This window comes from Zonotrichia leucophrys, chromosome 12, assembly GCF_028769735.1.
Source record: "Zonotrichia leucophrys gambelii isolate GWCS_2022_RI chromosome 12, RI_Zleu_2.0, whole genome shotgun sequence".
NCBI classification, from domain to species: Eukaryota; Metazoa; Chordata; class Aves; order Passeriformes; family Passerellidae; genus Zonotrichia; species Zonotrichia leucophrys.
This window is the reverse complement of record NC_088182.1, coordinates 16,103,183-16,123,799: the sequence shown is the minus strand read 5'-3', so window position 1 is coordinate 16,123,799 and position 20,617 is coordinate 16,103,183. Positions and strand designations below refer to the sequence as shown.

The window sequence follows — 20,617 nt, the reverse complement described above, 5'->3', positions numbered from 1 at the left end:
TGCAATCTCTGACACATTTATTAGCTCTGCACCGGCTGAGGCAGCTCAGGGTGTGGCTGCACCCCGTGTGCAGCAGGTTTGGCCACACGGGATGGGTCTCCTCCTCGGGGCTGTGCCAGCTGGGTGCCAGTGCCCGCTGCTCTGCCCAGCGCTGCCCTGGGGAGCTGTGAGGCACAAGGAGCCCCCTTCAGATCCAGCGCCGAGCCCCGGTCACGCTGCGGAACAGATAATCCCTGCCGGTGCCTGGGATGGAGGCAGCCCTCAGCCACTGCCCTGTGGGCCTGGTCCCCAGCCCTGCTGTCCCCAGAGTCCCCTGCCCTGGGGGGCACAACCAGAGCCGGCTGTTGGGGTTGTGGGACGGGGCACTCACGTGGGTCCTGAGCGTGGCCATCGAGCTGCCCCTGTGGGGAGGAGACGGGAGAGGCCGCTCAGGGCCACAGGGCTCCTCTGCCCCCCTGGCAGGGCACCCACCCTCGCTGCCGCACACTCACTGGGCTGCTGGCATGTGGGTGTCCCTGTTCCTCCTTGTCCCTGCCGTGCTCCACCACACCCCAGGAGCTGCAGAAGGAAGAGGGGAAGGCAGGGCTGCCAGCCTCAACCCCAAGAGATGCTGCTGGGAGAGACTTGCCAGCCAGGTTTTGCCCTGCCAGCTGCACCCTGTTAAGCCCATCATCCACCTACCTGATTGTCCCCTGGCACAGGAGAGGACTGTGACAGTGCTGTGCTCCTCCAAGCACCACCACCTTTCACCAGTGCCTGAGCACCAAGCAGGTCTGCCACCACCAAGTCTGCTTGTTTGCCGTGTGCTGGCACGCATCACTCTTGTGTTGGAGGATGCTGTGCTGGGGAAGCTGCCAGGGCCACCCACAGGGGTTGACCCTGGGTCTTCTCCCTTGCATGGTCACTACAGTCACCAAGCACTGTGTCCCCAACCTTGCCAATGAACCTGGATCCTGCTATGCATCGCCTCGGGGCAGTTATGCCACTGGAGGTGACTCTTATCCTGCCATGGCAGGGCATGTCCCCTCCTTGCTGTGCAGACACTCGGCACAGGCTGCTCTAGTGTCTACCCAAGCTCTGTCCTGTCACCTGTCACCATCACTGATCCTCCAGGGGTTGTGCAGCCCGCCAGCTCTTCCCTGAGAGCTTTCCCTGGCAAATGGGGCTCATTTGAGCCAAACAGGGGCTCCCCTGGTGAGCTGCAGTGACCTCAGCCCTGGTGCCAGGACCCAGCCTTGCAGCAGCCATTGCCAGCCCACCCTGTCCACTGCAGAGTTTGTGCCCCAACATCATGGTCTACTGGCCAAATTGCTCTCTCTGCTTCCATAGCTCCCATCAGGGCTGCACCCTTGCCTTGGGCAGAGACAGCTCCCTGGCACAGCAAGCCACAGACAAATTGAGAGAATATTAAACATACCCTATGTGCTGTGTCTCCCTGGCTGCCTGCAAGGACAATACAACCACCAATGTGACCACCCTGGCCATGCAGCACTCACCTCTTGGCCAGGAACAGCTTGCCAGGAGCCCGCTTGCTGTGGGAGGAGCAGAAGGCAGACATGAGCCCTCAGCCCTGCTCACTGAGCCGTGCCATGAGGAGGGCTGGGGCTCACCTGCACAGCAGGCTCCGGGCCGTGCAGCCCAGGGTGGCCAGCAGCAGGACGCCAGAGATGGTCAGCACGGCCACAAACCAGGCTGGCGGGTGCCACACCGCCTCCGTGTGCAGGACAACCAGCGGCTCCTTCTGCAGCGTCTGTGGAGGCAGGTGGTGAGGGGCCATGGGAAGGTGCTCCAGGGGACCCTGGAGCTCCTCCCGGTCACGGGCTGTGCTCACCGTGCGCTGGGTGGTGGTGCTGGCTGGCACCGGGGTGCTCCGGGGGGTCACCTGCACCACCAGGGCCACCAGGCTGCTGCGGCGGCGGCCACCAGAGCCGCTCCCCACCTCCACCAGCAGGACAGAGGGCTGGGGCTCGGCTCGGGCACCGGGCAGGTAGACAAGGGTGTTCCCCTCCATCCGAAAGCGCCCGTCCTCATTGCCTGGGCGAGAGGCTCTGCTCAGTGTCACAGCACGGCCAGGGCTGGTTTGTGCCGTGCCTTGGCCGCTCCTCACCTCCAACAATGGTGTAGGTCAGCGGGGCGCTGTCGGGGCTGCCGTGGCACAGCAGGCGGGTGACAGGCTGGCGGCTGCCCGGGGACCCGGCGGTGATCCGCAGCTCCTGCACCTCCGGGGTGCACTCCGGCAGCTGGTCCGGCACAGCCTGCCGGGAGCAGGGGGAAGCGGTGGGGTGGGCACCCCCGGTCCTGGCCCCCACCACAGCCCACCCAGCGGGCTGCCCTCACACCTGCAGGCGCACAGACACATCGCACAGACGGCTCTGCCTCTTCCTCGGGTCCAGGTCATGGTGGGTGTCCGTCAGCCGCACCACCAGCCTGTAGCTCTTGTGCCGCTGCGAGTCCAGGGCTCCCACCACGCGGATCTCGCCTGTGAGAGCCGTGAGCTGCTGGGAGCCGGTGGGTGCCATGGGTGTGCGGGGCTGGGGAAGGGGCAGGGGGCTCACCAGTGCGCCTGTCGATGGAGAAGGGCTGTGCGGAGCCAGGGCCCCCCTCCAGGCTGTACTCCAGGCTGTCCTGGGGGTAGTCACGGTCAGTGCCAGCCACACGCCCCACCACGCTGCCGAAAGCTGCTGTCTCTGGCACGGTGAAGGTGGCGCTGCTGGGGCACGACGGTCTGAATTCATTGACAGGTGTCACCGTCACCAGCACGGGCACACGGGCTGTGTGGCACACAGCTGCTCAGCCAGGCTGGCACCACCCCACAGCCTGTGCCAGGCTGGGTGACGTGGGGACGGAGGCACCACCCCTGAGGTGGGCATCTCTGCGGCAGCAGGGAAGGAATGTTTCCTCCGTGATCTGCTCGTTTGGGGATTGGGAGAGGTGTTTCCCCACCCTAGGGACATGGGCACTCACTGCTCTGTCGGGGCTGCCCTCCCACTGTCACCACAATGGTGGCTGTGAACTGGAAGCCCAGAGCAGCCATGGCCTCCGAGTCATAGTCCAGGGTGGTGTTGACCTGCCAAGCCAGGAGGGGAGACTCAGGCTGAGCTGAGGCACTCTGCAAAGCTCAGATGATCTGCAAAGCCAGAGTGTCCCACAAAGCCTGGGTGTCCCACAGGGATGTGATGCCAGGGGAGAAGGAGGGAGTAAGTGAGGAGAACAAGCAGGACTTGGGGAGAGGGACCCCTGACTCAGAACCTGGCATGGCAGCACATGTCACAGGGTCCCATTGTCCCACTGGGCTCTGGGGTCTGGTCTTGCTGTCCAGGCACTGCCCGTGGCCCCACTCACCTTCAGCTGTGGCCCCTCCATGCAGAAGTGGGAGAGGGAGGAGGGAGGCCCCTCGAGAGCATAGTGCAGACACCCATCAGCGCTGGTGGAGCCGGTGCACCTCAGTGTCACCAACGTGCTGCCAGGGGACATGGTTTCGGGCACCTGGGACCTGTGGCGGGGCAGCCAGCAGCTCAGCCTCTGTCCCATGTCCTGGATTTAGCAGACTCCACACACCCCGCTCCTCCCTGAACCGTACACGAAGATGGCTGGGACACATCTCGGTGCCAGGCGCTCTGTCCTCTGCACGGTGACATTGACCGTGGCGATGGCGTGGTCGTCGGGGTGCAGCGCGTTGTAAGCCCGGATGAGCAGGTGGATACGGCTCTCCGGCAGCCGCCGGGTGCTGCGGATCTCCCCTGTCTCTGCAGGAGCAGCCACGGCCTCGCACTGGGCTCAGGGACAGTGACAGGGTGGCCCTGGGGATCCCTGCTGCCCTGCTCACCCTCATCAATGGTGAAGAGCACGGGAGCCACGGGAGCCAGGATGGCATAGTGGACATTGGCACCTCTGGCATGGACCTGTGTGACCACCTCCCCGGGGCCAATGCCTTCTGTCACCGTCACAGCCCGGTGTGGCTCACTGCAGGTGAGGTGGGCATTGTGGCACGGCCTGGTGCCACCAGCACTCCCCTCCTGGGCCAGCCCCACTCACGGGAAGGTGACACGAGGATGACGTGATGGCAGCACCTCCACCCTCAGGGCCCTGCTGCAGTTGTGCCCGTGACGATCCATCACCTCAATGTCCAACAGGAATGTCTGTGGGCCAGCACCAGGGCAGCTGTGGGACAGCCCTGGGTGGGGATGGGGATGGGGACGGGAATAGCGATGGGATGGGAACAGATACAGGAACTGAGACAAAGGAGAGGGGGCAAGAGATGAGAATGGGGCTTGGAGTAGGAACAGAGGTGAAAAGAGACGTGGAGATGGAGCTAAGTATGAACTGGAGACTAGCTAAGTATGAACTGGAGAATGGGCAGGAATACAGACAGGGATGAGGATATGGAAGGGGATGGGGATGGAGACAGGGCTGGAGCACTTGTGGGTCCAGGGGGAGACAGGGGGCAGAGCAGGATGTGGAGAGCTGTGGCCAAGGAGGGGCTAAGCCCCAGTGGACTGAGAGGTGGCTGTGACCAGCCTGGCAGTGCTGGTGCCCACCTGGGTATCCTTGCTGGGACCAAAACCATTGCCAGGTGCCAGCACCAGGCCCCGGGGGGTGAGCGTGAGTGGTGTGCTGTCGTTTCGGAGCCTGAACTGCAGAAAGGAGGGTGATGGGAACCCCTGTCCCACTCCTCCATGCCCGGGGTTCAGCTGTCCCCAAGGCTGCTCCCTTCTGTGGGGGTGTGGCCCCCAGGGAGCTGCCACTCACCGTCAGCCCACCAAGTGGCTGTGGCAGCACCACGTACAGGGGTGTCCGGGGCGCCACATCTGCCAGCACCTGCACCACATCAGCCTCTGGAGCAGAGCACGGCTGTGGGAGCTCGGTGCTGGCTAGCACCCACAGCCCCCACTGCCCTGTGCCCCCCTGTTCCTACCTGGGCTGGCAAAGAGGGTGTCACAGTGCAGCACGTGCCCTGCTGTCACCCGGACAAAGAGCCGCTCCTCCACCTCATCCTCACCAGGACAAGCAGCCCGCAGGATCAGTGTGTACTGGTTCACCCGGCGGGCATCGAGCTCTGCGCCAGCACGCAGTGTCACCTGCCGTGGGGACACAGGCACTCAGCAGGGCGCCTGCCAGCTCCTGCCCCACTCCCATTCCCCAGCCACACCTCTGCCCGGAACGTGGTGGCATCCGTGGGGTCAGAGCTGATGGCGATGGAGTTGAAGGGGTGCTCGGGCTCGATGCTGTGCAGGGTGACATTGGGACTGCTGCTTGAGTTGCTGCAGGACACAGTCACCTCAGCGACGCGGGTGCCTGGCACTGTGTCCTCACTCAGGGTCACCACACGTGGCAGGTCAGGCAGGACTGGTGGAAGACCCCAGGGAGCACTGATGGCTCATCCAGCTGTGCTTGCGGAGCTCTGCTCCTGCACCCAAGCACCAGTGCAGGCACAGCTTTCCCTGGCAGACACGGCTGGGTCCAAAGCACCCCGCTCTTACCTGTTGCTCTGACGAAAATCCCTGCAAAGAGGAGAGTGTCACCACAGCCTGCCAGGTGTGCCCTAGCAATGTCCTGGGGAGGCCTCAGAATTCCCTCTGTGAGATGCTCTCATGAAACCCCCTGTGGTGTCTGGATATGCCACAGTGATGCCCCAAAGAAGCCCCAGTAACATCCTGGCAATGCTGAGGACACCCTGAGGACACCCGGGCAATGCCCTGAGCATGCTCGTGTGATGCTCCCTCCCCGCCTCAACCCAGCCAGGCAGCTGCCAACCCCTCTGCCCATCCTGGGGTCAGCCCCAGGAATGTGGGAGCAACCGAGGAGAACCTCTTCTCTGCTGCCTTCCTCTCAGTCATCCACCCACGATCTGGCAGAGGGTGTCCCGAACACTGCGACCTTGAAGCACCTACCCGGGGCACAGAGGCTGAGGAGGAGGAAGGTGAGGTGTCCGTGCATGCCCATGGCTCGCTGTGTGTTTGGGACAAGCTGCAGCCGGTTGCCAGGGCTGCTGGGCACCACCCCAGCCCGGCGTCATGCCGTCCATCCCCACCCGTGGTGGCCGGCCCGGCCAGGGGAGGGACAGGGCACGGCTCCAGTGCCCCCGGCCCTGCACGCCGCCGCTCCCGGCCCCTTCGTGCCGCTCGCAGCTCCGTGGGGTTCGGCTGCCACCCCACGCTGCTTCACCACGCGGCACGCTCGGGAACCGGGAAAATTAGCTGGGAGGTAATTTTTGGCCGTGTTCTCGTTCATTTGCAAACCAGCGCCGCTTCTCCCGGGATCCCCATTAAGCGCTATTAGTTCCCAATTAACGGGCACGGCGGGCCGGGTCACTCTTCCCTTCCCGCCTCCAGCGCCCAGCCCGGCTCTGGCAGCCCGGGGGCGCGGGGTGCCGATGGGGGATGCCTCCACCGGGGCTCTGTACCGGGGCTGCCCTCCTTCCCGGCGGGGCGTACCGAGCTGCGGGCCCCCCGGTGCCCGCGGTGCCGCCGGCCGGGACACGGATCCCGCCTGGCCCGGCGGTGCCCGGGTGGTGCCCGGCGCGGGGCCCCGGGGCGGCGGGGAGGGGTCCGTGGGCGGGGCGGGGCCCCGGGGCGGCGGTGCCGGTGCGGGCCGGGCTCACGTTACGGCGGCCCCATTGGCCGGGGCGGGGCGGGGCGGGGCCGCCGGGCAGCGCCGGGAGGCGGCGGGCACGGCCGGGCGCTCCGTCCGCTGTCGCTGCTGCTGCCGCTCCGCCACCGGCACCGGCGGCTCTGGGAGCGGGGCCGGGAGCGGCGCCGGCGGAGCAGGACCGGGCATGCACAACGCCCGCCCAGACGAGCTCGGCGCCGACCGGGTGAGTGCCGCCGCGGGCACCGGGAGGGAACGGGACGGGACGGGACCACCGCGCCCCGCCGCCCCGGGACTGCGGGACTGCCGTGACGTCCGGGCGCTGCCGGTGACATCAAGGCCGTGACATTACAGGAGAGGCCAAAGGCGGCGCGGGGACGTGTGGGACCCGGGCGGTGCGGGGGCACGGGTGGCCAGCGGGCACAGTGTGCAGCTGTCAAGGTGCCAGCGGCACCGTGCCCCCGGAGCTGCCACCCTACCTCCCACCTGGGCTGTCCCGAGGGACGGCGGTGACAGGGTGGCCCTTCGGCTCTCCTGGGCCTGCCACATGCTTACCCAGCACCTCACAACCGGCTGCCCCGGTGTTCCCGGCCAGCGGCAGGACTGGGCGGCTCGGAGTGGTGGCACATTGCCACTAGGGCTGGATAAAAGGGTCCCAGCCAGCGGGGAGGGGGACAGGGATTTGCACGGGGACGCGGAGAGGGACAAGGACAGTCCTGCCAGCAGCTGTGTCAGGGCCAGGCAGAGAGGACGGAATTATCGGTCCTGGAAGCAATCCCTCCTGCACACTCAGCTTCCCGCGACTCCAACGCGGAAAGGAAAGCGGACGTAACACCCTGCTTTTGGGTTCAGACAATAGGAATTCAAGAGCGAGGAGCGGCCCGGCTGCGGGAGCCAGCAGTCCATTCCAGCGCCCGCCCGGCCGTGCCTTGGTCCCCGTATTTCCCGGCGTTTGGGGGGTCCCGGGCCTTGGGCGCAGGCCTGGCTGCACCCTGACGTCACCTGGGGTGTCCCCAGCTGGAGGGCGCAGGGTGGGTGGGTGGCCCTGCCGAGGCGCGGGGGCAGAGCCCCACCCCAGCACCCGCGGGTGCCCCGGGGCTGCCGCTGGCCCCGTGCCACGAGTGGGGCTCTGCCGGAGGGGTGTCCCGGCCGCCTCCCCGCCGAGAACGGGGCACTCGAGGGGCTCTCGGGGGGGCAGTGCAGCGCCCGCTCCTACGTGCCGTGGCCCTCTGTCATTTCCCGCAGGCACGGCCGGGGCTGGGTGCCTGCTTGCTCACCCGACAAGCCGCTGCACGCCGGCCGGCTCCGCGCAGGAGCCGCAGGAAAGCGGGGCCCGGGGCTGGAGGCAAGCCGGGACCTGCGGCCCGCTCTCCGCACCCTGCCGCACGCCCATTGCGCCAGCGGAGCCCCCACCAGCCGGGGCGGGGGGGCGCGGGGTGCCGATGGGGATGGGGATGGGATGGGGATGGCGGTGCTGGCCCTGTGCTGATCTCCCTTTCCCTGCAGTGGTGCCGGCGGGACGCGGGCCCGACGCCGCGGGCGCACATGCACGGCACGCGGCAGACACCGCCCCAGCCCGGCAGGGCCTCGGGGCCGGCCCCCCGCGCCCCGCGCCCCGCCTCGGCGGCGGACTCGGCCTGCAGCCTGGACCCCGGCGGCGAGGAGGAGGAAGGAGGCGGCCCGGCCGCTCGCTCCCCCCCGGCCAGCGAGCGCAGCCTGGAGTTCGACTCGGGCTACTCGGAGGCGTCGGGGGGCACGTGGAGGGAAGAGGAGGCGCCCGTGCGGCGCCGGCATCTGCTGCCCTGCCAACGGGCACACCGGCTCTCCGCCGGCCCCGCCGCCCCGCCGCCCGCCCCCGCCCGCCGTGTGCGCCCCAAATCCACCTCGGACGCCTGCCTGGAGCAGTGGCGGGCCCTGGAGCCCGCCGACACGCAGGACTGGACCGTAGCGCTGCTGTCGCAGAGCCGGAACCGGCAGCCTCTGGTGCTGGGCGACAACTGCTTCGCTGACCTGGTGGAGAACTGGATGGACCTACCCGAGGTGGGCGCCGAGCCGCGCCGCCGGGCCCCCGCCGAGCCCTCCCGCCGGCTGGCCAAGCCTCCCGCCTTCCTGCTCAGCCTCTCGGGCAACGTGCGCCGCAAGCTGGCCAGCATGGCCCGGCCCCGGGGCACCGACGGGGCCCGGCCGGGGGGCCGCGATGCCACCAAGCGTTTCTCCTGCCCGCTGGGACTGGGGGGACAGCCCAAGGGCGCCTGCTTCCACCAGTCGCACAGCAACATCGCCCAGCTGGCCACGGACTTCCACCGCTTCACCGCCTTGATGAACAGCCGCAGCCGCCAGCCCATCATCTGCAACGACGTTATCGGCTACATTTAGCCCGGCTGCTGCGGCGGCCTGCACCCCCACCCTGTAAATAAACCCCCGTTTTATACGGTCTGAGCGCCAGCGTTTATCAAAGGGAGTGCCTGTGCCCCGACTCCAGGCAGGGGCAAGCAGGAGGGTTTTGCAAGGAGGGCTATTGCAGCCTGCAGCGTTTATTGCATGGGACAGGAGGGGCTGGGCCCTTGCTCAAGGTAGGGAGCACAGGAGAGGGGGACGGCTATCTTCAGCCTCAGCATCCTCTCCTTCACACATATACAGCAGCTCCAAGTCCTGCTGCTGTGGCATCCTGGCATCCTCCAAGCTCTCGGATAACCTGTAGCAGAAAAAGGGGGTTTTGGGGACACTGGCTTGTCCCCCAAGGCTGGCTGAGTGCTCCGGGGGTGCCTTGGGCCCCTCAGGGGTGTCCGGCCAGGCTGGTGGGATGCAGGGGCCGGCAGCAAGGGGCCGGGCAGGGGTCCCGCCACGGGAAGTGCTGCCGGCAGGATGTTTATCCAGCAGCCGGCTGGGAGCTGCACTGCAGCTGGAGTGGCTCAGGATTGAGGCAGTGGGGGCTGGAAGCCCCCCCTGGGTCAGGATTGGGCCCTGGAGCTCTGGACCTACCTCTGTGCCTGCTGCCGGGCCCGTGTCTCTGCATCTGCCTTACTGTCATAGAGCACGGTGTCACCACACAGGAGCATGGTCACGGTCCAGCCCTGTGTCCTCTGCAAGAGGTGAGTGTTAGGATCTGTCCCTGCATCCCCCAGGGTGACCTGACTGAGCTCTGACAGCGCTGGGCTCACCTGCAGCCAGTCCAGCACCTCCTGCACCGTCATGGCCTGTCCATCTGCGCCGACTGCCCGCAGCTCCAGCCGGTCCCAGCAGCTCCACTCCCGCCCGCCGTACTGCCAGGGGGTGGCAGCCAGCACTGGCACCCCAGCTCCTGCTGCCCAGCCCCATGGGGCAGGGACTGCTGCAGCACAAGGGCTGGGACACCAGGGCAGGCAAATGGGCAGGGTGATGGGGGCACCATGGTGGGGCAGGGAAAGGACACTATCCCCCCAGCACTGCTGGGCTCCACTTAAGGGTCAGTGTCAGTGTGGGGCCGGCACTGCCCCTAGCCCCGGGCCAGGACAGCGCACAAAAGGCCATTGAGGCATTGCCCAGCCCCACACAATCACCTCTTCTCATGCCTGTGGCCCCACGACCCCTGCTCCGGCCCAAGGAGGCCGCTGTGGTGCCAAGCCCGGGGCCGTCTGGCAGGGCTGCCCAGCCATCTGCCCTCGCTGCAGGCAGCGCCAGCACTGCCTGCCTGGCCCCAGCCCCGCTCGGGAGGGGTGCTCACACCTGGTCACTCTCCCTCCTGCTCTCTGCTGCCTTCTCACCTCCGCCTTCTGCTGCCTGCACTTATCCCACTGGTGCAGGGAAGGGCTTAACCCCCTCCTCACCAGGGCAGCAACTGCTCAGCACAAAGGGAAAGCCATGGCCTGGCCCTCCACCATTGCTCTGGCCCTGGGAAACATATTTCTCTGGACAAGGCTGGCCCCCAGCATGGGCTCCCCAGGTCCCCATGGGGACATGGGTCACACCAAGCAAGCCCTGGGGATATGTGTTCCCACCCAGCCAAGCAGCCGGGTGTGAAATGTCACACCGGGTGTCCTCGCCCTGGCACATGGAGGTGTTGGGTGCTGCTTCAGGGACCTGAGGGCATGGCCAGACCCAGCAGCATCCTCCATCCAGGGACGATGCCAACCCAGGGACACTGCAGCCAGGATGGCACAGGGCTGGGCATGGGGTTTGAGGGGGCCGTGGGGCAGCCATCAGCCCGAGGTGGTGCTGGAGCCGGCACAAGGCAGTGGAGTCGCCTCCCTCTCTCCCTCCCTCCCCCTCTTCCTGCCCCCGGCCCTGGGCCCCCCGGGCCAATCTGGTTCCAATCGGCGCTTCCTGCCGTGCCGGAAGGGCTGCCTTGCCTCGCACGCCATAAACCCCCAGACAAAGGGGCCTCTATAGCCCAGACGGTCCCAATCTGGGCCTGCCCCCACCCCCGCCCTCCCTCCCTGGTTCCCCACCGCCGGGACCCCCGGCCCCGCTCCCCCGGGCGGCCTTCCCGGCCCGGTGCCAGCTGCTCTCTGCCTGCCGCAGCTGGTTTCCATAAGCCAGATGAGTGCGGCTGCAGCGGCTCCCAGCCCGGCTGTGGGGCTCAGCGTGGGGCCTGCCATGGGGCACTGGGGCTGCTCCAGCCCCATGGGCACCCAGAGCATCACAGCATCCCAATGGGACAGTGGCAGTGTCAGTGCTGGGGGGGTAGCCAGGGAAAGAGCTGGTTGGAGCATTGGAGCATTCCCAGCCCACTGCAGCACGCAGATCCATTTCTGGAGTGCTATGGCCAGGGCTGCCCTTGCTGCATGGCCACCTCCTTTCCTTTCCCCTGGCTCCCCCTGACCTTGTCCCACAGCAGGTGCCACTGGCCCCTGCGTGTCCCCCACCTGCAATTCCACGGGGAAGAGGGTCCTACCTGGTAGGTGTGGGCTGGCGGGGGCTGCACACGGAGCAGCAGGCAGGCAGACAGGCTGATGTTGCTGTTGCGGTAGCAGCTGAGCTCCTGGCAGCCCCACACCAGCTTGTAGAGCTCCAGGCATGCCAGCCCGGCCACGGCCGCCGTGGTGGTGATGATGGCGGGCACGATCCGCCCAGCAATCCGTTTGCTCTGAGGACAGCAGGGTGTCACCAGCTGCCGCACACGGGACAGGGACTCCTGACCCCACAGGCTGCCCCTCTCACCATCTGCCATTTGGCAGGGGAGATGCCATAGTTCTCTGCACGCAGGTTGGACGCTGCTGTGATAAAGTCTATGTGGACATCGTTGTCCTGTGGGGAAGAGTGGGGCGACATCTGCATCCCATGGGGACATCAACTCCCCCAGGCTAAGCAGGGCAACCTGCCTGGCTCTGCTACCTTCTCAAAGTGGATGGGCTCCATCAAGGGTGCTTGTGTGTCCTCATCTCCCAGCAGCTCCTGTCTCCACTGCACCAGGTCCTCGGTAAGCTCTGTCAGCTGCCTGTGATCTGGGGGCACAGGGATGTGATATTCCTGCTCTGTGGCACTGCTGGGGTGCCCCCACCTTGGTCTGGGTCATCTTGGGTGCTGGAGCAGGCACAAGAAGCCACAGCCCCACCACCACCAGGCTGGACACAGGAACATACCTGGGAACCTCACCTGTGGGAACTTGTGCCTCCTCTGCGGGTTCCTCTGTGAGGGGGATCTGGAGCCCCTCCTGGGGTGCAAAGGGTGGCAGGACCACATCATGGAGCATGGCCCGGATGGCCGCCCGGTCCCTGCATGGTGGCACCCTGTGCACTTGGGCAAAGAGGTGGGCAGCAGCCAGGACATAATCCAGGTGGGTGTCCTGTGAAGTAGAACAGGGGTGGGTGGCCATGGGGTGCCTTGCTGGGGTGGTCCCACATAGCCAAGGGCTGCCAGCACTGCCCCGAGCCGGTAGAACTGCCTGGCTTTGCCCCAGAGTGGAGGTGGAGGAGCCTCTCCTCCTCTTCTGGCCACAAAGCACATGCAACTGTCCCCTGCAGTGCCCTCACTGAGGGGACAGGGACAGACCCAGCCCAGGACCTGGCAGCCCTGCACAGGCTGTGGCAGACATAGCAGTTTGGTATTCCCAGTATGAAAACACAACTACAGTTCAGTATTCCCAGTACGTCCAGCACAGGCTTGGCTCCCCCTCTGCCCATTCCCACGTGAGACCCCACAGCTCTTCTTCCCTGCACTCACATTGTCAGGGTTGAATGTCAGCGGATGGGGACAGCTCCTGTCCCCTGCCCAGAAGGGGACACCCGGGCTGGTTTCCTGGCACAGGGAGAGAAGAGTCAGGCCCAGCAGTGCGTGCCCCTGGCTGCAGCGAGGTGGCTGCTGGAGGGACGGGCGTGCAGCGGGTGCCAGCCCTGTGCTGCTGGGCTCACATGCTCCGGGGGGTAGATGTGCAGCAGCTGGGCGATGGCATCGTGGTAGCAGCGCTGCCAGCGCCGCCGTGCCCAGTGCACGCAGTCGCGCCAGTCCCGCGGCCGCTCCCGCAGGCTCTCCCACACCTGCTCCAGGACCTTCCCGGGCGGCTGCTGCTCCAGGAAAGCTGGCTCCCTGCAAATACAGGCAGCTGCTGGTGCTGGCTCAAGAGAAATCCTGTCAGACATCTGGGTGGGACGTGGCATCTGGCACCCTCTCCCCGTTCCCAGCAGTGCCCTGGCAGAGCTGGAAGCTCCTCTCCCAGTGTCACTACCCATAAAGCCCACTCACTCCATGAACTGGTTGACTTGTTCTGCAGGTAGCTGGAAAAGCCCCTCAAACTCATCACGGGCCCACTGTGGAGGAGAAACGGGTGTTGAGCACTGGGACCTCCCCCTTACGCCCCCAAGCCCAGGGGAGGGGGAGGCTCTGGCAGGGCCAGCAGCAGTACTCAGGCTGCCAGCAGGAAGCAGCTGGGGCCATATCCTGCCCATGGCTCACCACTGGAGGGAACAAGGGGAAGGAAGACAAAGGTCCCGGTGCCTCCTCACTGGGTGCTGTGGCTGGGGCAGCTCAGCCTACCTGCAGCGTGTGCTGGATGGTGCGGGGGAAGTGCCGCAGGGTACACATGGGGAAGGTGCCATCCCTGGGGGCGCTGGCTGGCCTCAGAGGCTCGGTCAGGGATGGTACCATGGCCAGCACGTTGCCCCGTGTCCCCTCCGTGCCTGAGTCCAGCAGCGGTGTGCGACAGCGCAGACAGCGTCTCTCCAAATAGGCGCCTGCAGGGAGCCAGGAGTGCTGGGGCCCCAGGGAGCAGGTGCAGGGGCTTGGCCCCCTCGCCCTTCCTGGCACTCACGGGCCTCTATGGTGTCCAGGGCGCTGGCAACGCCATCCAGGCGCTGGAAGAAGTTGTCCTTGTAGAGCATCTCGGTAGCAGGTCCCACCTGGTTCTGGTGAGCGGTCACTCTGACATCAGGGTTCATGCGCTGCACAGCTGCTGCGGCCACCACCGACTTGGGCTCCTGCCAGGGCAGAGAAGGGGTGGGCAGCCCTAGGGAGCCCCTGGAACAGCCAGGATGCCCTTTGGGGTGAGCTCAGCCCCTGGGTCATGCTGCCTCACTGATATATCTGCTGAGCGATACAGAAACTGCCGATGGAGGTTGGAGAGGGCAACAGTGTCCATGTCGGTGACGATGAGCTCCCCATCCGGCCCCGCCGCCAGCCCCATCATGGCAAAATTTTTCAGCAGCTCACAGCCAATGGCACCAGCTCCCACCTGTCAGGGCAGAGATGCTGCAGCTCCCTGCGTGCCTGTTGGATGCTCTGCAGCCTCCCAGTGCCGCGGCCCCTCCCCACTCACCACCAGATACTTCTGGTGACCCAGCATCTCCTGGAAATTGGCCCCGAAGACGGCAATCTGGCCATCGTAGCGAGAGCCCCTCTGCCGGGACAAGGAGCTGAGTGAGCACAGCAGGCTCGGCACCCCAGCAGCCGGGAGGGGCTGGGCACGGGGTCTCACCGGGGCACATTCCGCCTCTGTCAGCTGCGCAGCCCCCGCCAGCGCCAGGCACTCCAGGGCATCGAAGTACAACCACTGGTCCAGGGGCACGAACTTCCTCGTGATGGCCTGGGGCGAACAGCCCGTGGGCAGGGCAGGCGGCCAGCGGGTGCTCCCTCACCCCGCCGCAGCCCTGCCGCCGGGCCTGCCGTCCCCAGGCGGGCAGGAGGTGCCCTCTCGTGGCCACCAAACGCCACCGGACAGCCGTGGCCAGCGGGACCCCGCCCCGCTCACCTTCAGCACCTCCTGCGCCGCCAGCGCCCCGACCACGGCGGCCACGGGGCACAGGTCCCCGGCGCTGACGGTGGCGAAGGCGCGCACGATGTCCTCGTCCAGGGGACCCTGCTGTGCCCGCAGGCTCCGCGCCAGCTCCAACAGCAGCTCGGCATCCGCCTGCGGGCAGAGGGGAGAGGCAGCGCCCGGCAGCGCGGGGCGGCTCGGCAGGGCCGGCGGGAGCAGGACAGGGACTCACGGGTGCCCTGGGCCGGGGCAGGCGTTCCCACTCCCCGCGGAAAGCGTGGAGGGCCTGGAAGGCGGCGTGCAGGCTGCGGCTGCGGGGCAGATCCTCAGGACTGGCCACCTGGATTTTGGGCTCCTCCAGTGCCTGGCGCAGGGGCTTCTGCCAGCACAGCACCAGGGACTGGGTGAGTGCTCTCCTGGGGTCCAGCGTGGCACAGAAGTACCCCAGCACGGGGGGCAGCACTGTGGGGCCGAGAAGGACTCACATGGGAACACTGCTGGCGCTGCTGCACCTGTGAAACCAGACCCCCACAGCGGTAGGGCGAGAAGGAGCTGGTGTCACTGATCTCCAGCCTGAAGGCATCTGGGGACAAGAGGAGCACAGATGTCACATCAAGGTCACTGCCAAGGACCCGTGAGTTCCTCAACCCTGAGCTAGGGCAGCCAGGATCCCCCTGGAGGTCTCACCGAGCACATGCACAGGGACAGGCTTCTGGCCGTTGAGCTCTGTCATCCCCTGCACGCCAGAAAATGTCACCAGGTCACCATCGTGGAAGAGCTGGCCATGGCTGTTCTCTATCCCCATGTGTGTCACCACTCCTGGGTTGCCCTGAGGAGGGGAAGGCTACGTGAGAGTGGGGCACTGGACCAGGGTGGCATACAGCCAGTGGAGGAGGCAGCAATTTTGAGAGACCTGCAGGGGGCTGCCCTCCCTCCTACCTGGGAGATGTGCTCCACAGCAGCAGACACTGGATCCCCTTCTGCTGGGTCATCAACGACAAAGTGCTCCCCAAAGTCACAGAACAGCTGCCTGGAGAGGACAGGTGGGGTTTGGCCAGAGGAAGTGCCCCACCAAGCTGCCCCAGCACTGCCATGTCCTGCCCAGGCCCAGCAGCCCTGCCAGGGGGCTACTGGGGACAAGGCTGCAGTGCAGGGCTGGGGCTCTGGGGACAAGGTGACCCACAGCCAGTGCAGGACCCCATGAGACCCCTTACCCTGCCAGCCCCTTGGTGTCAGCCACGATGAAGCAGATGCCCCGGGCATGGCAGAAGTCCCCGACGCGGAGCTGCTCCTCCAGCGGGGACTCGGTCAGCACCACCACCTGTGCCAGGTGTGTCAGCGAGCGCGGCCATTCCGGGGCTCCCCCGGGGCCGGCATGCAGGCTCACCTTGAAGGAGGCAAGGAAAGCCTCCGAGAGCTCCCCGGTGTGAGCCTTGACCACCACATGGGGGTTCAGCTCAGCCAGGGCCCGCTGGGACGCCTTGGCACGGTTCTGGCCCAGATCACTCTCTTTCAGGAGGAACTGCAGAATGGACACATGGTGGGGCACCCTATGGGTCTGGAGTGCAGCTCACCACTGTGGGGTACTCCACAGGCCCTGTCTGCACTGGGGAGGAGGCCTCTGCTAAGGACCTTACCTGTGACAATGAAGGGCACCCTGTGCCTTACCAGCCTTCCCAACTTGTACTGGTGATTGGAAGCCCCTCACCCCAAACCCATACCTGCAAACAGGGATTTTCGCACCTGCACCTATTACTGTGACATCCAGGCACATCTATACCTGTTACTGGGACTCCCACCGAGTGTGCACCTGCACCAAGATGCTTGTACATACCTGTCTGTATATGTTATGGGCCCTTCCCATCCATTCCCGTGCCTGTTACTGGGATTGCTGCCAGTACCCATTATTGGGGTTCCCCTCCACACTCATACCTGATACTGAGACCCCCACATAAGTCTGTACCTATTACCAGGACCCTTATCAATACCTATACACATTATGGGGCCCCTCATCCATACCAGTACTCTGGGACCCGAGCCCATACTCGTTACTGGGACACCTGCCTGTACCTCTGCCTGTTACTGGGGCCCCTGACTGTAGCTATTATCGGGATCCCCACCCATATCTGCACCCACTGCCGGCATTCTCGCTAGTTCCTGTTATGAGATCCTCACCTGTGAACCTCACCCGTACCTGTCCCCAGGAGCCCCGCCCGGCCCCGCCGGTACCTGCTGGGTGCGGTCGGCGGCGCAGACGGTACCGCAGTCGTGCAGGACGACGCAGCCGGTCCCCGCCAGCACCAGCGCCGTCGCCACCTGCGCTCCGGTCCCGCGCAGCCCCGACACCAGCACCGCCGATTCGGGCAGCCGCCGGGCGCCGCCGCCCAGCACATACCTGCGGGTACCGGCGGGGGCCGTCAGCGGGGGCCGGCCCCACTGCCCCGCGCCCTGCCCCGACCCTGTGCCCCTCCGGTGCCCGGTGCCGGTGCCCACACTCACAGCTGCCGCGAGTACCGCGCTTCCTCTTCGCTTCCCGCCATGACAGCCCCACCCACCGACCGGCCGGCCACACCCCGGGGCGGAGCCAACCCCGCAATGCCCCGCCCCCACAGCGCAGCATAGCGGCGGGTATGGAGAAGGCCGCGCCCCCAAACTGGCGCTCTGAGGCCCCGCCCCCGAGGCCACGCCCCACAGCGCAGGCGGCAGGGGAGGCCCCGCCCCCGGGGTCCGCGCTGTGGCGGCGGTGCGGGCGGGCAGAGGCTCCGCCTCCCCGGCAGCCTCGCCCGGTACCCCGCGGCCATGGCGGCGGTGGCGGCGGGCTGGCTGCCGCCATGGCGGGCGCTGGCCGCGCTAGGCCGGGAGCTGGCGGCCGAGTGGGCGGCGCAGGACGTGCGGGCCGCGCTGTGCCAGCTGCTGCTTCTCTGGCTGGGCATCAGCCTGCTGGGCGTCCGCCTGGCCTGGCGCGCCTACGGCGGGGCGGTGGCCGCGCTCTGCTACCGCACCGGCCCCTCCGGCCGCCGCTCCCCCGGCACCGCTCCCGGGGCCTCGCCCTCCCGGCCCCGCGCGCACTCCCTGTCCCCCGCCGGCCCGGCGGGACGCAACGGCGCCGCCGAGCGGCACTGCCCGCCCCGGTGAGTCCCGGCCGCTACCGGGCCCAAACCCGCTGATTCCCCGCTGACCCCGCGGGCCTGCCCGGCTCCCTCCCCCGCGCCCGGCCAGCGCTCTTGGGGCGCAGCCCGGTGAGCGTCCCCCCAGCTGCACCCTGCACCAGTACAGCCCGGTGACTGCTCGCCTGCCCGGTATGCTCCGGATGGGGCCTCTGCGACACCGGCCCCGGTCAGCCCCCCCAGCTGTGGCTTTTGACAAGTGTCCCCCAGATTGTGCCCCCGACCCTTGAGCTCCGCACCGTGCCCAGCTGCACCCCAGCGCAGTGTGCCCCAGTGAGGGCCCCCAGGCCTGCCCACACACACGGACAGGCCGGTGCCTGCCCCAGTGCCCGGGTGCTGTGCTGGTGCTGCCCCGGCCGTGCTCACGCTGCTTCTCTCTTGCAGGGATGGCCCCGTGACAGAGCCCATGAAGACACACCGGGAGTGAGCAGCACCAGGACCGCCAGCTGGGTATTGCCAACACCATTAAATTGCTGTGGCCACCTGCTGCTCCTTGTTTTGGCATTGCCACCGTAACCAGAGAGGAGGCCAGGGAAACAGGACAGGGTGTTTATTGGAGGCATTGTGCCCACAGCATGGGCTGGCCTCACTTGGCCATGTAGTACTGGGTGGGCACGAAGGGCATCTTGGTGATGACTGCAGGGTGCTGCTTCTTCCGCACCTCGACGGTGAGCTCGGTGCCAGCCCGGCTGTGCGCTGCCTCCACGTAGCCCATGGCAATGTTCTTGCCCAGGCAGGGCGAGGGACATCCACTGGTCACTGTGCCTGGGATGTGAGGATACAGGGAGGTGAATGGGGCCTGGCCAGCCCCTGTCAATGCCATGGCCACAGCTCAGGGTCATGTCAGCCCCAGTGCCCCTCACCTACCCACAGGCCTGCCTTCGGGGCCCAGGATGGCCATGTGGGGCCGGATGGCGGGTCCCACCGACGTCAGCCCCACACGCCTGCGCCTTGGCTTCTCCTTGACTTGTGCCATGATGACAGCAGCACCAGGGAAGTCCATGGCCACACGCCGGCGCTTCCCTGCAGGGTAGAGATGGGTGAGGGGTGGTAATGCCTGACTGGTCCCTTTGTACCCACTGGGGACACCCTGCTGCTCTGCCTGCCCCAAGGAGGAGGTGGAGGTGGACGTACCCAGAGTCCACATCAGCCCGGCCTCGGCAGGGGTGACAGTCTCGTCGATGTCGTTGCCGTAGAGGCAGAGCCCGGCCTCCAGGCGCAGGCTGTCCCTGGCTGCCAGCCCTGCTAGCCACACATCGGGGACACCCAGGAGCTGCTCGGCCAGCTCCACCGCCCGCGCCGCGGGCACCGAGATCTAGGGCAGGACACGGGCAGGGTCAGTGGGGCACGGCCCTCCCCTGCCTTGGTACCACAGCAGGGATGCTGGCACAGTTCCCTGGGTACCTCCACGCCATCCTCGCCGGTGTAACCACAGCGCGTCACCCGGCAGCCCGGCACGCCGAACACGGTCGTGGAGATGCTATTCATAAAGGAGAGCTTGGCCAGGTCATCCGACAGCCCTGCCTGCAGAACCCGTGCCATGGAGGGACCTGGGGAGGCAGGTGGCGGGAAGTGCCAGGGAAGGGGGGCAGGTGGGGAGGGCGGTGACAGGGAGGGCAGGAGGAGGGCAGGCCCGTGTGGGGCCCCCACTACCTTGCAGAGCCAGCAGCGCATTGTCTGACACCTCCAGGTGCACGTCACTGCCCTTGGCCTGCAGCTGCGCCGCTCTGTCCTGCCAGGGTGACAGTGGCCACTAGCACGGGGGCCAGGCCAGTGCCAGCCCCACGTGTGGCCATGGCCACCTCGCCCTGTGCCACACCGGTGTCACCAAAAGGCAGGACTCGTTCCCACTGAGTCCTTTTCCCTGTCCCACCTCCCGCGGGGCTCAGGCAGCCCCATACCCTCAAGATGGCCAAGTCCTTGTCAGCACAGGCGGCGTTGGACACCACGTAGAGGTGATCTTCTGACGTGTTTGTGACGATGAGGTCGTCCGTGATGCCGCCCTTGTCGTTGGTGAGCAGCGTCAGGGTGCCCTGCGGGTCACGGCGGCATTGGCAGGCTGCCTGCACCCTCCCAGGGCATCCCGGGCACCTCCGACCCCGCCGGATGCCGGGTGCCTGCCCAGTGCCCCCTACCTGTCCTGGCTTCAGCTCGGCGATGTCCCCCACCACCAGGCTCTCCATGAACCTGATGCGGTCCCGGCCGTACACGAGGGTCTGCAAGGGGCCGGGGGGGTTGTGAGGTGGCGCGGCCGCCCCCCTGCTCCAGCCCCGCATCCCGACCCCGCTACCTGCAGCATATGGGAGACGTCGAAGAGGGAGCAGTGGCGGCGGGTGTGCAGGTGTGACTGCAGGTGGCCCTGCCCGTAGTGCAGCGGAAGGCTCCAGCCGGCGAACGGCACCATCCGCCCGCCGCGGGCCCGGTGCAGGGCATCCAGCGGCGTCTGCTTCAGCCGCTCCTCGCCGGCCCCGGTACCCCCGGCCCCGCTGCCCCCGGCCCCTCTCCGCGGCGCCGAGCCCGGGGGGCGGCGGGACAGCGCGGCACGGCAGCCCGCCCGCAGCATCTTCCTCTTCCTCCTCCCTCCCGGCACGGCTCGGACCGGCCCCGGGGCGCCTGGGACATGGAGTCCGCCCGGCCCTGGCCCCGGCCCCCGCCCCCGGCCCGGCCCGCCCTCGGCACCGCCTCCCCGGGGCTG

The 20,617-nt window shown here is 67.0% G+C and overlaps 5 protein-coding genes across 8 annotated transcripts; 2 read left to right on the top strand and 3 right to left on the bottom strand.

Annotated features, from left to right (window-relative positions):
* On the bottom strand, positions 1–6,104 carry CDHR4 (cadherin related family member 4). Of its 3 annotated transcripts, none has more exons than XM_064723801.1 (20): positions 5,892–6,104; positions 5,481–5,501; positions 5,150–5,346; positions 4,916–5,078; positions 4,750–4,835; positions 4,539–4,634; positions 4,036–4,139; positions 3,827–3,963; positions 3,581–3,746; positions 3,343–3,493; positions 2,965–3,067; positions 2,556–2,771; positions 2,340–2,479; positions 2,108–2,255; positions 1,832–2,034; positions 1,611–1,750; positions 1,497–1,532; positions 492–558; positions 371–401; positions 1–243 (listed from the first exon to the last, which is right to left on the bottom strand). In XM_064723801.1, exons 1-20 carry the CDS (start codon positions 5,941–5,943, stop codon positions 188–190), a joined length of 2,313 nt encoding a protein of 770 aa, XP_064579871.1. In that variant the 5' UTR covers positions 5,944–6,104; the 3' UTR covers positions 1–187. The 3 variants fall into 3 exon arrangements, with proteins under 3 accessions (XP_064579871.1, XP_064579872.1, XP_064579873.1); XM_064723802.1 differs by having other exon boundaries at positions 4,750–4,808; XM_064723803.1 differs by lacking the exon at positions 2,965–3,067 and having other exon boundaries at positions 2,556–2,625.
* A 580-nt stretch (positions 6,105–6,684) lies between these two features.
* INKA1 (inka box actin regulator 1) lies at positions 6,685–9,062 on the top strand. The gene is made up of 2 exons (XM_064723805.1): positions 6,685–6,814; positions 8,095–9,062. Exons 1-2 carry the CDS (start codon positions 6,776–6,778, stop codon positions 8,962–8,964), a joined length of 909 nt encoding a protein of 302 aa, XP_064579875.1. The 5' UTR covers positions 6,685–6,775; the 3' UTR covers positions 8,965–9,062.
* A 42-nt stretch (positions 9,063–9,104) lies between these two features.
* On the bottom strand, positions 9,105–17,338 carry UBA7 (ubiquitin like modifier activating enzyme 7). Of its 2 annotated transcripts, XM_064723799.1 has the most exons (24): positions 17,255–17,338; positions 16,985–17,150; positions 16,143–16,277; positions 15,970–16,076; positions 15,695–15,785; positions 15,443–15,584; positions 15,241–15,338; positions 14,988–15,134; positions 14,750–14,908; positions 14,477–14,584; positions 14,318–14,398; positions 14,078–14,233; positions 13,814–13,979; positions 13,540–13,736; positions 13,249–13,313; positions 12,918–13,092; positions 12,730–12,804; positions 12,163–12,352; positions 11,902–12,011; positions 11,728–11,814; positions 11,462–11,653; positions 9,750–9,851; positions 9,571–9,671; positions 9,105–9,283 (listed from the first exon to the last, which is right to left on the bottom strand). In XM_064723799.1, exons 1-24 carry the CDS (start codon positions 17,293–17,295, stop codon positions 9,157–9,159), a joined length of 3,018 nt encoding a protein of 1,005 aa, XP_064579869.1. In that variant the 5' UTR covers positions 17,296–17,338; the 3' UTR covers positions 9,105–9,156. The 2 variants fall into 2 exon arrangements, with proteins under 2 accessions (XP_064579869.1, XP_064579870.1); XM_064723800.1 differs by lacking the exon at positions 16,143–16,277.
* A 133-nt stretch (positions 17,339–17,471) lies between these two features.
* TCTA (T cell leukemia translocation altered) lies at positions 17,472–18,409 on the top strand. Its single transcript, XM_064724185.1, has 2 exons — positions 17,472–17,886; positions 18,307–18,409. The coding sequence occupies exons 1-2, from the start codon at positions 17,555–17,557 to the stop codon at positions 18,347–18,349; spliced, it is 375 nt and encodes a 124-aa protein (XP_064580255.1). The 5' UTR covers positions 17,472–17,554; the 3' UTR covers positions 18,350–18,409.
* A 47-nt stretch (positions 18,410–18,456) lies between these two features.
* On the bottom strand, positions 18,457–20,518 carry AMT (aminomethyltransferase). The gene is made up of 8 exons (XM_064724183.1): positions 20,213–20,518; positions 20,058–20,138; positions 19,824–19,955; positions 19,576–19,654; positions 19,327–19,472; positions 19,057–19,237; positions 18,790–18,945; positions 18,457–18,687 (listed from the first exon to the last, which is right to left on the bottom strand). The coding sequence occupies exons 1-8, from the start codon at positions 20,483–20,485 to the stop codon at positions 18,509–18,511; spliced, it is 1,227 nt and encodes a 408-aa protein (XP_064580253.1). The 5' UTR covers positions 20,486–20,518; the 3' UTR covers positions 18,457–18,508.
* Positions 20,519–20,617: the final 99 nt, after the last annotated feature.

Excerpts from the sequence above, each read along its gene's own strand:
- TCTA (XM_064724185.1), top strand. The coding sequence starts at position 17,555 with ATGGCGGCGGTGGCGGCGGGCTGGCTGCCGCCATGGCGGGCGCTGGCC. Across the intron at positions 17,887-18,306 it reads GAGCGGCACTGCCCGCCCCG|GGATGGCCCCGTGACAGAGC; the intron begins GTGAGTCCCGGC and ends TCTCTCTTGCAG.
- AMT (XM_064724183.1), bottom strand. The coding sequence starts at position 20,485 with ATGCTGCGGGCGGGCTGCCGTGCCGCGCTGTCCCGCCGCCCCCCGGGC. Across the intron at positions 20,139-20,212 it reads ACGTCTCCCATATGCTGCAG|ACCCTCGTGTACGGCCGGGA; the intron begins GTAGCGGGGTCG and ends GGCCCCTTGCAG. Across the intron at positions 19,956-20,057 it reads CCGAGCTGAAGCCAGGACAG|GGCACCCTGACGCTGCTCAC; the intron begins GTAGGGGGCACT and ends CGTGACCCGCAG.
- UBA7 (XM_064723799.1), bottom strand. The coding sequence starts at position 17,295 with ATGGCGGGAAGCGAAGAGGAAGCGCGGTACTCGCGGCAGCT. Across the intron at positions 16,278-16,984 it reads CCGCCGACCGCACCCAGCAG|TTCCTCCTGAAAGAGAGTGA; the intron begins GTACCGGCGGGG and ends TCCATTCTGCAG. Across the intron at positions 15,585-15,694 it reads CTGTGGAGCACATCTCCCAG|GGCAACCCAGGAGTGGTGAC; the intron begins GTAGGAGGGAGG and ends TCCCCTCCTCAG.
- CDHR4 (XM_064723801.1), bottom strand. The coding sequence starts at position 5,943 with ATGGGCATGCACGGACACCTCACCTTCCTCCTCCTCAGCCTCTGTGCC. Across the intron at positions 559-1,496 it reads AAGCTGTTCCTGGCCAAGAG|CTCCTGGGGTGTGGTGGAGC; the intron begins GTGAGTGCTGCA and ends TTCCTTCTGCAG. Across the intron at positions 244-370 it reads TGGCCACGCTCAGGACCCAC|GCACCGGCAGGGATTATCTG; the intron begins GTGAGTGCCCCG and ends CCTCCATCCCAG.
- INKA1 (XM_064723805.1), top strand. The coding sequence starts at position 6,776 with ATGCACAACGCCCGCCCAGACGAGCTCGGCGCCGACCGG. Across the intron at positions 6,815-8,094 it reads ACGAGCTCGGCGCCGACCGG|TGGTGCCGGCGGGACGCGGG; the intron begins GTGAGTGCCGCC and ends CTTTCCCTGCAG.